Consider the following 13,176-nt stretch of genomic DNA (forward strand, 5'->3'; position numbering starts at 1 on the left):
TCAAAACCCTGAAACCATAATCCTCTTCCTCAAAAGTATTCTACTTCTTTGAAAGATTCATAGCTTGGTTCTCATTTTTCTTTGACAAAAAATTTAATGAATGAAACTTTGGATTCTTACTCTGTACCAAAACTGTCTGGAAAGTTATGGGGACATACAATCCCTCCCCTCACGCAGCTCACAGTCTAGCGCAGGGGCTGACAAACTATTGCCCCCAGACCATATCTGGTCCGCCACCTGTTTTTGCAAACACAGATTTTCTGGAACACAGACAAGCCAATTTGTTTACATATTGTCTAGGCATGCTTTCATGCTACAAGAGAATTGAGCAGTTTCAACACAGACCATATGGCCTGCAAAGTCTAAACTATTTACTATCTGGCTCTTTACAGAGAAAGTTTGCTGACCTCCAGTCTAGTGAAACAGATATAGCAGTATTAAATAATCACATGCAAAGACAAATGCCGGGGCGCCTGGGTGGCTCAGTTGGTTACGCGTTCGACTTTGGCTCAGGTCATGATCTCATGGTTCATGAGTTTGAGCCCCGTGTCGGGCTCTGTGCTGACAGCTCCAAGCCTGGAGCCTGCTTCAGATTCTCTGTCTCCCTCTCTCTCTGTCCCTCCCCTCCTCACACTCTGTCTGTCTCTCTCAAAAATAAATAAAAATATTAATAATAATAACAATAATAATAAAATAAAAAAACAAAAGACAAATGCTAAACTGAAATCCTAACAAATTTGATAAGGGGGACATACACTTTGTCATAGGAGCCTTTGATGGGAGACACTTGATCAATTCTAGATGGACAAACAGGTTATTGTATGAACTGATACTTAATATAAACAGAAATGTAGGGAAGAGAAGAGTAAAGTGACTTCAGGCAGGAGGAACAGAACAAGCAAAGGTCCCTACAGAAGAGCATTGTAAACACAGCAAACTAAAGGAAGGCCTCTATGACTGGAGTATAAAGTTCAAGGAAAGCACAGTATAATGGCAGGCTACAAATACAAGGAGACCATGCGGACCTCACAGGCCAATAAGGAATGCTGTCCTTATTCCAAGAGCCACATAAAGCCATTAAAATATTTTAAATGGGGATTTGACATTCAGATTTGTATTTGAAAAGCTCACTCTGAATAAATTAACTTAACTTTTACAAAAGATCACTTTGGCTAAAGTGGAGAACAGACTTGGGGAGCAGGGGGGAGAGGGGGAGTACAAAAAGATGCAAGCAGATGAGTCAGGAGGCTATTCTGGAAGCTTACATTTAGACTACAGGTAGTGTGGTGGTGATGGAGGTCACTGAGGAAAGTGCATAGATTCAAGAACTATTTAAGAAATACTAGTTAATGAATTCAAAGTATGCATCTGTGGGAGGGGTGTCATGGATGATACCCAAGTTTGGGGCTTTTATAGCAACCACTGAGATAAGGCACATTGGAAGAAGCACTGAGAAAAAAGTATGATCATGGTACAAGCACGGTTTTGGGAATACTCTATTTGAGGTGTTTTGATATTTACAAGAATATGTCAAACAGACAATGGGACTAAATACCATTCTCCACTGAAGGGAACCAGGGCTCCTTAGAAAAAAACTGTTTTCAGAGCTGGGGCAAGAAAAGTACAAGTAAGTCTTGAACACTTTGCTGTGTCAGAAAGTAAAAAAGTGCTCAAAGAAAGATGGGAACATATCAAAAGGACATAGGAAACAGGCTGAAGGGGCTTGCATTGGTCAAATATGGGTCAACCCGAACATCAAAATAATAATGCCAATAATGGACTACAGTACAGTGTATATAAGAATCCATGGGTCTACAGTGCTATTTTTTTTTTTAATAGGAAAGGGGAAAAAGGGAAAGTTTTTTTTTACAATAGAATGCTGATTAACATCACCAATGGAAAACACTAATATCCCATGTCTCCTGAAGGGATATTTTGAGAACAACATAGCAGCACCTCTGTAGATTTCTCATCCAAATTGTTTCGGGTTAACATGAATGTATTATTCGTGTTACTAACATGAATATAAACCAGCAACCATTCAGACTAATCCACACTGAACATAATCTTCAAAACAGCCCAGACTCTTCAAAAATGTTAATGTCATGAAAGACCAAAAAAGACTGGGAAACTGTTCTGAATTAAGGGAGATTTTAATAATCATGACAACTTAAATAATCATGACAAGTAAATACAATATGTGATCCTTAAACCTGGATTGGGGGGATAAACAGGACAGCCATAAAGGGCACTGTTGAACATAACCAAGATAGTTCAAAAATTTAACTGCCTGTAACTAAGATCGAGAAAAGCAGGAAGTAAAACAGGAGAGGTTATTTTCACAGAAATCAAGAAATAAGAATGTTCTAAGAAAGGAAGGGTCTACAGTGTAAAATGGCATTGGGAGGTCAAATAATATAAATAGGAAATATTTCTTGCCACATGTGTATTACTAATTATTTTTGGTTTATGTTGTTATTGTGAGAGAACATTTTTAAGTATATTTTCTAGGAGCGCCAGGATGGCTCAGTCGGTTGAGCATCCGACTTCAGCTCAGGTCATGATCTCACAGTCTGTGAGTTCAAGCCCAGCATTGGGCTCTGTGCTGACAGCTTGCAGCCTGGAGCCTGCTTCAGATTCTGTGTCTCCCTCTCTCTCTGCCCCTCCCTTGCTCATGCTCTGTCTCTCTTTGTCTCAAAAATAAATAACAACATTAAAAATAATAATAAATTTAAAGTATATTTTCTAAATAGTCACTACTAATACAGAAGGAGGCTACTAACATTTTCCCTGTTGTAATTAGGTTCATTTTTTCCCCAAAGGCAATATATGTTTATCACAAAAACGAACTATAGAATAAACACAAGTTAAAAGAAAAATATAAAACCCCACAATCTTACCCACCAAGAGACAACTATTAATACCAAGTATATGTACACATACATTTTTTAAAAAAATATATTTTTAATCACATATTGTTTTAAAACCAATTTATCTTACATAGTGTGAATATCTTTCTATACAAAGAGATATTTGCAATGTTATATTTAATGCCTGGATGTACCAGTTTATTTAACTAGTCCCTCTCTGTTTATTACTTCAATTGCTTCAAACTTTTTACTTTTACTAACAAAGCTTCAATGAATATCACTATAGTTAAATTAAGCTTAATTGTTTCCTGAGGATAAACTCCTAGAAACAGAATTGCCGGTTCAAGAGACATTCATATTTTTCAGGTTTTTCCTATGTTAAAGTGCATACCAGAAGGATTTTATTAATTTGTACTCTCACCAACATGATAATGGACCCATCTTGTGGCAGCCTCACCAACACCAAAGTGTTAAATGATTTTTTTTATCTTAGAATTACTATTGTATGTTACTTTTATAACCTGTCCTTTTCTAAATAATAATTCCAGTTTTCCAGTTGATTTTCTCATATTTGGTGATTTTTATCTATTAATGAAAGGACAAAGTAAAATATATGAAAGAAAACCTTTCATAAATTGTTCAAACTAAGAAAGAAAATCACAGCATGAAATAATTTTATGTATACCTTCAGTAACAATAAGTATTCCTGCTACCATCATAGGCTGTCCACTAGTAAAGAATAAAAGGGTGGTTCTAAGCAAATGGTAAGAAAATTTAAAGGTACACTATAGTAAATAAAAGTAGAATGATAAGTTACTCTATTCTGCTAAAAAATAACAGATGTACATGCATAGTAAACAGAGCATCCTATGCTTATCCTATTCCTAAAGAGATCTGTGACTGTGTACTTACAACAAGGGTCTGCGTTCTTGTCCGAACTCTGCTTCATAGTAGCCATCTCGGCAGTCTTTTCCTACTAAATCATGAGGATGAGGTTTATATGGGTCGTTCTTTGTTACTAATGTAATTCTCACTTTTCCCTTTCCATAATAGTTCATAATCTGAAAAAGGGGGAAATTAAAGATATAATCCATAAATTTATCTCATTAAGAATTGATCTACTAAATGAGAGTTGAATATATATAATGCAGTTAGCACCAGATAAATAAAGTCCAGTTGACTGGCAAATGCAGTTTGGATGAAACTTTCCAGAGAATACCAGAAGGGAAGAATTTACCTCTCAGTTCTCTGGAGTACTATTTTCTGCATTAATTTCAATTGGTCACATAATCTGATTCTGACCATATTCCTTTTAAAACAAGTTATACCATAATATTATCATGGAGCATGAGAAAACACCTGAATGTTGGGCCACGGAATGCCAGGCTTTTCTGTTCACTGTCATACCATAAATACCCCTTCAAAGTATATATTTAAGCCACAGTAGAAATGACAGCACATTGTGAAGAAACTGGGTCTTTAATGTAATTGCTATAGCTAAAATATGAAGCAATTAAGAGTTAGGTACACACAGGAAAATGGTCTATTACCTGGATAGATGGGTATGTTCGGTTGTTGTCTGTGCTGTGCTCCCCTGGAATGCTGCCTGCTGACCGCCCTTCACATTTGTATCTAAAACGCATTCCCCTCTGCCTGGGCTGTTCAATTATCTCTATACATGGGTTATACCCACCTGGAAATTTGAAAAAGAGGGAGAGTGAAATTAGAATAGCAGTAATAATGGATTTAACCATTTTGTTTCTTTCAAAACAGCAGACTAAAAATTTTTCCCTCCCAATATTAAATAATAAAGTTGAAATGCAATTACCCAAGGTTGAATGGTAAAGGCACCTTCTTCTCCCACTCATAATTAACATAATGTTAACACAAATCACTCAAATCATATTTATTAGGTAGCACTCTATCATTTAATATCTACAGCTAAATATGAAGCAATTCATAGAGTGTGAAGTTCTGAGACACCCACTTCAGAGATATCCACTTCTCATATGAGAACAAGTAGAAGGGTTTCCTCCAAGATTCCCACAGAAGGGTCAAGAAGATAGTCTTCAGAAGTGCAATATCATACTCCAAAAGTGAGTTTAACTGCTTGATTTTGCATTAGACTCTTAACAGTACTAAAAGACGGCTAATTGAAAATGAAAATACAGGGGCGCCTGGGTGGCTCTGTTAAGCGTCCAACTTCAGCTCCAGTCATGATCTCACGGTTTTGAGTTCCAGCCCCATGATGGACTCTGTGCTGACAGTTGAGAGCCTAGAGCCTGCTCTGAATGCTGTGTCTCCTTCTCTCTCTCTCCCCTCACCCCCACACGCTCACTCACTCTTGCTCTCTCTCAAAAATTAACATTAAAAAGAAAGAAAAATAAGAAACTGAAAATACATTTAAATCCTTGCAGAAGGATATGTTTTTTAAATATCTCCATTGGAATCTTAAAGGATTGATACATAGTATATCCAAACAAGTTCCAGAAGTGATTTTAAGCTCACCACAATTTTCAATCAGTTCCATCTAAACCTTTACTAAAGTATGAGACACAACAGAGGAAAAGAAAATAATTACTCACTTTCTATAACAAATGTCATTTAAAACATGCAACTTTATGCTGACTGAAAGAAACCAGACCAAAAGCACACATACTGTAGGATTCCATTTATATAAAACTCTAGAATATATAAACTAACTATAATCAAAGAAAGCAGAACACTGATCGCCTAAGAACAGGGGTGTGGAGTGGATGAGGAAACTTGGGGGATGATGGATATGTTAATTATCTTGACTGTGATCATGATTCTTAGAGTCGTATTTCTATGTCAACAGTTATCAAACTGCATACTTCAAACATGTGTAATTTATCATACGTTAATTATATGTCAATAGAGCTGCCCTAGAACACGTGCATGTTTGTTTACCCCCTCTTATGATCCATATTGTGGAAACGAAAGCTCAGTGGAGACACTCAAGTGTGCTTACAAGTAGGGTACTTAGCAATGTGTCTTTACTTCAGGGAGGTAAAGACGTCTTCCATTAAAAAAAATTCCCTCAATCAGCTTACTGACTTTTAAATTCCCACAATTAGATAATCAATTTCTTTGACTAAAGACTTCTCTTCTGTTAGAATGCAAGAAAACTCTTCAAAAGGGTAACACAATGGGTCTTCCCAGTACAGTATGAGGAAGAGGCCTTGTGAGTCCTACTTAGTCCTATCTTAATAGCAAACACACTGGAAATGTTGTATCTTATAAGTCTCCTACTCTATAAAATGTGAATAATAATAACAGCACCTACTTCATTGGGTTGTTGTGAGGATTAGAGGTAATGTGTGTTCGGTTCTTACCAAGTAACACACCTATAAGAAATACTCAATACATGTTGTCTACTATTATTAATTTCAAATGCTTTCTTGAAAACAATGATTTTATAGTGATACCATGATGTTATAACAACTGGTACTTTCAAGACTTTAGAAAACAATGAGGCAGGGGTGCCTGGGTGGCTCAGTCGGTTAAGCAGCCGACTTCCGCTCAGGTCATGATCTCACGGTCCGTGAGTTCGAGCCCCGCGTCGGGCTCTGTGCTGACAGCTCAGAGTCTGGAGCCTGTTTCAGATTCTGTGTCTCCCTCTCTCTGACCCTCCCCCGTTCATGCTCTGTCTCTGTCTCAAAAATAAATAAACATTAAAAAAAAAATTAAAAAAAAAAACAATGAGGCAAACAACACAAATTATTAGACTACAGGAGAGTCCAACAAAACAAAATTTTGTTTATGCTAACAAATTGTGCATAAAATGACAGTAAGAGCAAAAGAGTCAGACATGCCTGTGTTAAAGGAAAAAGAATGAATGAAGCAAAAGGGTGGAGAGAGCAGAGGGGGAAGGGAGAAAGGTAGGCATTCAGCAGGGAGTCCAAAGTCGTGGCAGCACAGAAAAGAAAGTTTAAGAATCACCAATATAACCATAATGAACGTGTAATACACTTTCACCTTTAGAACCAAATGCCAGAGTACACTGGGAATTTGGATTTCCTTCTGAGTGACAAAGAATCAATGAATGGTTTTGTGCAGGGGAACCATATGATCAGACTGACATTTTAGAGTAAGAATTCTGATGGCAGTGGACAGATTGGAAAGAAAGGAGAAAGCATGATGATCAGTTCAGAGGCTGTTATGCTACTGTGCCCAATGATGAGGGCACGTCTGACATATGGTAGTGATAACAAGGATGAAGGATTATTGAAAACATAAAATTAACACTCCTTGGTGACTGAACATTAGGGTTAAGAGCAAGTAAACAATCACTGAGGCTCCACAGTTTCTACTTTGGGTTACTGAATGAAGTGCTAATGTTACCTTTAATTAATTGGTTGGTTCAGACTCCTGTTTGAATTTACTACCTATTTGTTTAGGCAAAAGACAAAGAGCCAGGGAAAACGGACTTTAACCTAATCTTGTTCCTAACACTTATTTCAATTTTACTGAAAAATGTAAGGCATGCAGATGAGTGTTTCAACTTCACATATTTCAAATAACTCAAATTCACATTTCAGTTTCAAATATTTCGTATCCTTCTATATTACTGAAGGAGTATTTGAAAATAAAGTACATTTTCCTCTCAATACTCAACAATATTTTAAAGTGATATATAAAATAATTTATGTGGTTGAACTAATGGTCAAATAAATCCCTGCCCACTATTTATTTAAAGGTGGTTGGTGGGAAGTTGATATAGAATTACATCATTAATGGTAAGTGGCTAACTTTTGGGAGATGAGTGTGAGTAAAAGTGCTAGTTAGGCTTATAGTGATTTTTCAAATATTTCATTGGTTACACAACACTACCTTAAAGTAGAAAGTGTTGTTGAAAAAAGGCTATAGACAAGAAAAGAGCAGTTGCTGAAAGATTAAAATAATTTTTAAAAATGTGAAATTATAAAAATGAAAAATATTAGTTATCATATAACATCAAGTACTTAAAACCCTTTGAAATCTATTCTTCCTATTGAAGAAGCTCTTTATTGGTAAAAAAAAAAAAAAAACAAAAAAAAAAACAGTCTCATGAGCAACCAACAGTTTATTATAATATTCTACATTCCCCCAGCTAGAAATAATCTCCCCCTCCTCTAATTTGCCATAGTATTTTGTTTATGACAATTATTCCAAATTACTATAATTAAGGGGAGACTCACTGTTTTATTTCTTCTTGAAAAAAAGCAACTTGTTTTATTTCATCAAGTTACTGGTCTTATTTCTTTTCAAGCTACTTGAAGGCAAGAATTGTGACGTATTCATCAGTGCCTTATACACTGATATTCGGTAAACATCTGGAGAATGAATAACTGAAAATCTAAAAATCTTTTTGTTTGTGTAAGTTACACAAACATTGAAGGATCATACTGATGATCCTTCAGTAGGTTTCCCTACTAAGGAAAAAAACCAGTGCTTTGTGGGTACCAGAATTGCTACACTTTTCTAATCTTCATACTTATTTACAGTCTAATTTATCTGTATTTATGATTTAAAACTACTTCCCAACTATAAATCACTTATATCACGCATCAGTACAGTGTACCAGTTATTTCCTTCCTCAGTGCTCTGTCTTAAAATGCCACTCTCCTGAAAAAAGTGCTGAAATGTAGTCATCTACGGAGTGGAAGAAGGTAAAATACCAATGAGGGAATTGTAGGGAAAATAAGTACTCTCAACTAAGATGATCTCAAATCACTACAGTTTTGAAAAGTTGAAATTTCTTTTAAGTAGTTCTTGATTACTGCACTTTTCTTTAACCAATACTATACAAAAGCTAGGGATGACCCCTGCATTTTTAACAATATTGTAAAACATCTGAAATATAGCCAAAATATTTGCAAGATATATTCATGTTTTTATTTGCACTTAGGCAAAAAAAAAGGGTGCTAGTTGAGTTTTTAAGATAAAAAAAAAAAATTACATTGTGGGGTGCCTAAGTAGGTCAGTCAGTTAAGTGGCCAGTCCTGATTTCACCTCAGGTCATGATCTCATGGTTCGTGGGTTCAAGTCCCTCATGGGGTCCTGCACCGGCAGCAAGAAGCCTGCTTGAAATTCTGTCTTCTTCTCTCTCTCTGCCCCTCCCCCACCTGCACACACGCTCTCTCAAAAATAAATTAACTTAAAAAAATTTTTTTTAATTACATTGAAATAAAAGTTAAAAATGGAGCTTCAATTGTCAGAAATAGACACCTTAACTAAAACCTTATAGCCAGCACTGGGAACCAGTGTTAATTGTTCAGTAAAAAGTTAACTACAGTAATTATAACACTGTTTTAAAGTACTCTTACATATATTCTTATTTGATCCTCTAAACTTTAATCTTCATAAAAACAGAACAGGAATTATTATCCCATTTTATAGATGCTAAAGCTCAACATTATGAAGTTATAAGAAAAAGAAATTATAAATGACATTAGCAAATATGATAGCTGGGACCCCAATGGATCAAATTAAAAAACAAACAAACAAAAAAACCCAAGCATAAAAACCACTGGGGGTAAAGTCACAATAACTGATTACAGCAAATAACCTAAAATAAATGCAACTTAATTTAAGAAGATAATGCATCTTGGTATAGGGAAGTCAGTATTTAGATCCAATGAAATTCCTGGAACAGAGTTCACAGTGGGGGTATGTATCAGAATTACCTAGGAAGCTTTTTCAAAAAACATACACGCCCTGATCCCACCTGTGATCTGAATAGAAACAGAAATCTTTAAAGCCCCAACATATTTCTGAAAAAGGCTTCCAAACCATTCTAACACACTACTGATTAAGAACCACTGCCCTAAAACATAAAGAAGCAGAAACAATGCACATATCTAGAGAGCAGTCCAAAAATTCATATACAAGTATGAGCTGGGTGATAGACAAACTAGGCAGAGGAATTCTGACAACTTCTAAGTCTTCTTTCTCTCCCAGTCTAAGAAGCTTAGCCAAATATAAGCAAGGGAAAAAAGGCATTATGATGGGATGGTCTCCAATCACAGCGATCTATTTAAATGGTAAATTGTTTGCAAAACTAATATTTTAACTATCATTAGTAAGACTCGTTACAATACAGCAAGCAAATGATAACACACTAAAATGTCAACACCACAGCTGAGAATAACTGACTACAGACCGCATCTCTCTTACAGAAGTACTGGATAACAGACTGCCTGAGAGTCAAAGGAGGAAATGGAGCTAACAATATACACTTTCCTAAATATCACCTTCACTCACTTTGGAGATAAAGAAAAGATTTGTCATTCCTCAAATCTAGGAACCCAACTGAATTGTGGTGATAATCTTCTCTACCTTAAGACACACGTGAGCTTTTCCGTTTCTTCCTAATTATGATCAAAATTTAGAGTTACCATTTCTCACATAGAATGGCATTCAGTTAACAAAGGGGCAAAGAAAACTTAAGCCTATTCCCACAGGATAGAAAGAGAGTAACACAGAAGGTGCAAAAGAAATCAAATGAAGGATAAGTTATATCAATCATTAGCAAAAGGACAATTTATCTACTAAGAAATGTTTTATTTACTTTCTTTTCAGAATGTTCAGTATCATTTAAGTGGACAACAGAGAAAAGATACACTGCCTCCAAACATCACTGTTAAATTCTTCTCCCCTAGTTTAAAAATACAGAAAACCATTTCAAATTGTTTAAAAGTAAATGGGTAGTCTTATATATTCTTGAAAGACTATTTTCTATCTAGCATCTGTTCTAGCCTATTATTGTAAGTTTTTAAGGTTTCACAGAATTCTAGAATGTCAGGATACTCAAACTACCTCTAGAAAGTCCCATTTCCTAGAGGTCTGGGTCCCCAAACAGCTCCACTACATAAGAAAACTAACATTGATGGGTATTTATGGGTTCCTAAAAACAAGCCTTTCTAATAGTTATTCTCTCATTTTTATCTCACAGAGTAGCAGAACTGGAATAAAACCAGCTTCATTATGGGCTAACGTCCAGATTTATTCCAATATCTGAGGCTGACTCGGAAATGGGCCTTAAGAATCCAAGTAAGGAAAGTTTTGGATGTGTATTTGACTGATGTATGCAGCATAAGGTAAATAAAAGATGTAAGAGTTGGTAAGTGCTAGAGATTTCACTGTGTTGGGGGGCAGGGAGGATCTCGAAAAAAATTTTAACTTCTGGGATGAAAAAGTAGAGAAATATTTAAAATCTGTCCCAGATTACTCAGGTGTTTAACTAAATTGAAAATAAATGGCAATACCAAATCACCTGTCTTGATTAAGACTGCCAGATTTAGGGGCACCTAGGTGACTCAGTCAGTTAAGCGACTGACTCTTCGTTTCCGCTCAGGTCATGATCTCACGGTATGTGGGATCAAACCCCACGGATGGGCTCTGTGCTGACAGCACTGAGCCTGCTTGGGATTTCTGTATCTTCACTCTCTGCCCCTTACACCGCTTGAGCGCGCATGCTCTTTTTCAAAATAAATAAATAAATAAATTTTTAAAAAAAGCCTGCCAAATTTAAAACTAAACATTACAGGATGCCAATTTTAAAAAGTATTAAACAAATATTGACTGGTTTTTAGTATAAGTATGTCCCATGCAAGTATTTGGGTCATGTGCCTACAAACACAATCCTTTGCAGAGAACGCGGATGAGAGAAGGACAGGACAAAAGGAAATGCTGAGCCTCCTAAGTTGTATTTGGGAAAGATACTACGCACACCCCAGATGGTACCAATTATGATTCATCATGATTCCTCCCTAGCCATTTCACTCACTCAGTGCCTTCACTCTATCATACCACTTCATTCTGTCAGCAGCTTCATTCTTTCATACCACTATTGTCTCTACGTTTTCATGGGTGGCAAGTCTGAAACAGCCTTCGTGTTTACAGTGTGCAGTCTTCTACTTAAAAAAGTCATTTGCTTTAGTTGCCAATTCCAGCTTCCAGCTTTATCGTTAAAGATTAAGTTGCATCATACCTACACTGATTTTTTTTCCCCTTACTCAAGAGAAATACTTATAGTTCTCTTGAAACTCACACCACAGAGTTGGAAGTATTGTGGCTTACAAAAACAACTTCTTCATGTACTTCCTATTGTATGACACAACAGAACTATACTTAAGAAAACTGTGAATAAAAATCAATTATCTAAATATTAAAACATATTTTACCAAAGACAGTACTGCTTATTAGGAAACAGACCTATGTGTGCATAAGAGCATTCCGTACTTTCTACTGGAACAATGAGAAGCCTTAAGTTCAGACATAAAATAGCTAATTTTGCTTATGTTAAGCAAAACAGAATCATAAATATACAAGAGTAATGACTGCCTACGCATACCCTAAGTGGACAAGGAACATTCTTCTTAGCAATACCCGTTCTAATTAATTGTGCCAAAAGACAGAAAAATCAACGTGTTAAAAACAAACAAACAAACAAACAAACAAACAAGCAATAAAGACAACTTAATAGAACCTGATCTGTGAAATCCTAAATAATTAATTTGGTAATTTACCTGAACAAAATTTAGAATCATAAACATATCAAAGTCCCAGTTACTCATGGTAGTTATATAATTTTGCCTATGAGATTATGGTCTCCTACTTTTACGTTACACAGATAACATAAGCAACTACACATACCTATTTACATATGACATCCGGTGAGAAATAAAGACATGGTCTAAAGTGCTTGGTAATCAATAAAAATACTTTTTGAGGTTCCAACACTACCTTACTACAAATAATCTAAACTAAACAAAGATAAACTAAGCAAAAATTTTTCTCCTATTACTCTTTCGGTTCAATTACTGTTTCAAAACAGGAAAAGAATTTGTAATTACTGCATCTTTTTCTCTAAGGCCTTTACAAGTGATTAAGAAAATATACCCAGACTCCTTTTTAAAAATTTCCTTGGCAGTTTTCAAACAACTGAATTCCAATTTAAATAACTTGTTATATTTTAATTTATTTACTTAATTTATTTATTTTTGAGAGAAAGAGTACTAGTGAGGGGAGGAGCAGAGGGAGAGAGGGAGACACAGAATTCGAAGCAGGTTTCAGGCTCTGAAATGTCAGCACAGAGCCCAACGAAGGGCTAGAACCCACCAACCGTGAGATCATGACCTGAGCGGAAGTTGGACGCTTAACCAACTGAGTCATCCAGGCACCCCAAATAACTTGTTATATTTTAAATAGTCCCATTTTAATGCAACTCCAGAAAAGGCAAAAAACAAAAAACAAAAAAACAGAAAACAAACAAAAACAAAAAAAGAGATAACTGCTCTAC

General features: G+C 35.7%; 1 protein-coding gene across 1 annotated transcript in view; it reads right to left on the reverse strand.

Annotated features, from left to right (window-relative positions):
• The window catches only part of REL (REL proto-oncogene, NF-kB subunit), a 36,909-nt gene that overhangs the window by 21,872 nt on the left and 1,861 nt on the right, over positions 1–13,176 (reverse strand). Inside the window, exons 2-3 of the mRNA XM_025932316.2 lie at positions 4,421–4,563; positions 3,783–3,931 (exon numbers count right to left, since the gene is read on the reverse strand). Of these exons, the coding sequence (XP_025788101.1) occupies positions 3,783–3,931; positions 4,421–4,563 (292 nt within the window). The remainder of the gene's footprint in view (positions 1–3,782; positions 3,932–4,420; positions 4,564–13,176) is intronic.

Source organism: Puma concolor, chromosome A3, assembly GCF_028749965.1.
Source record: "Puma concolor isolate L17-30 chromosome A3, mPumCon1.1.hap2, whole genome shotgun sequence".
Lineage (NCBI taxonomy): Eukaryota > Metazoa > Chordata > Mammalia > Carnivora > Felidae > Puma > Puma concolor.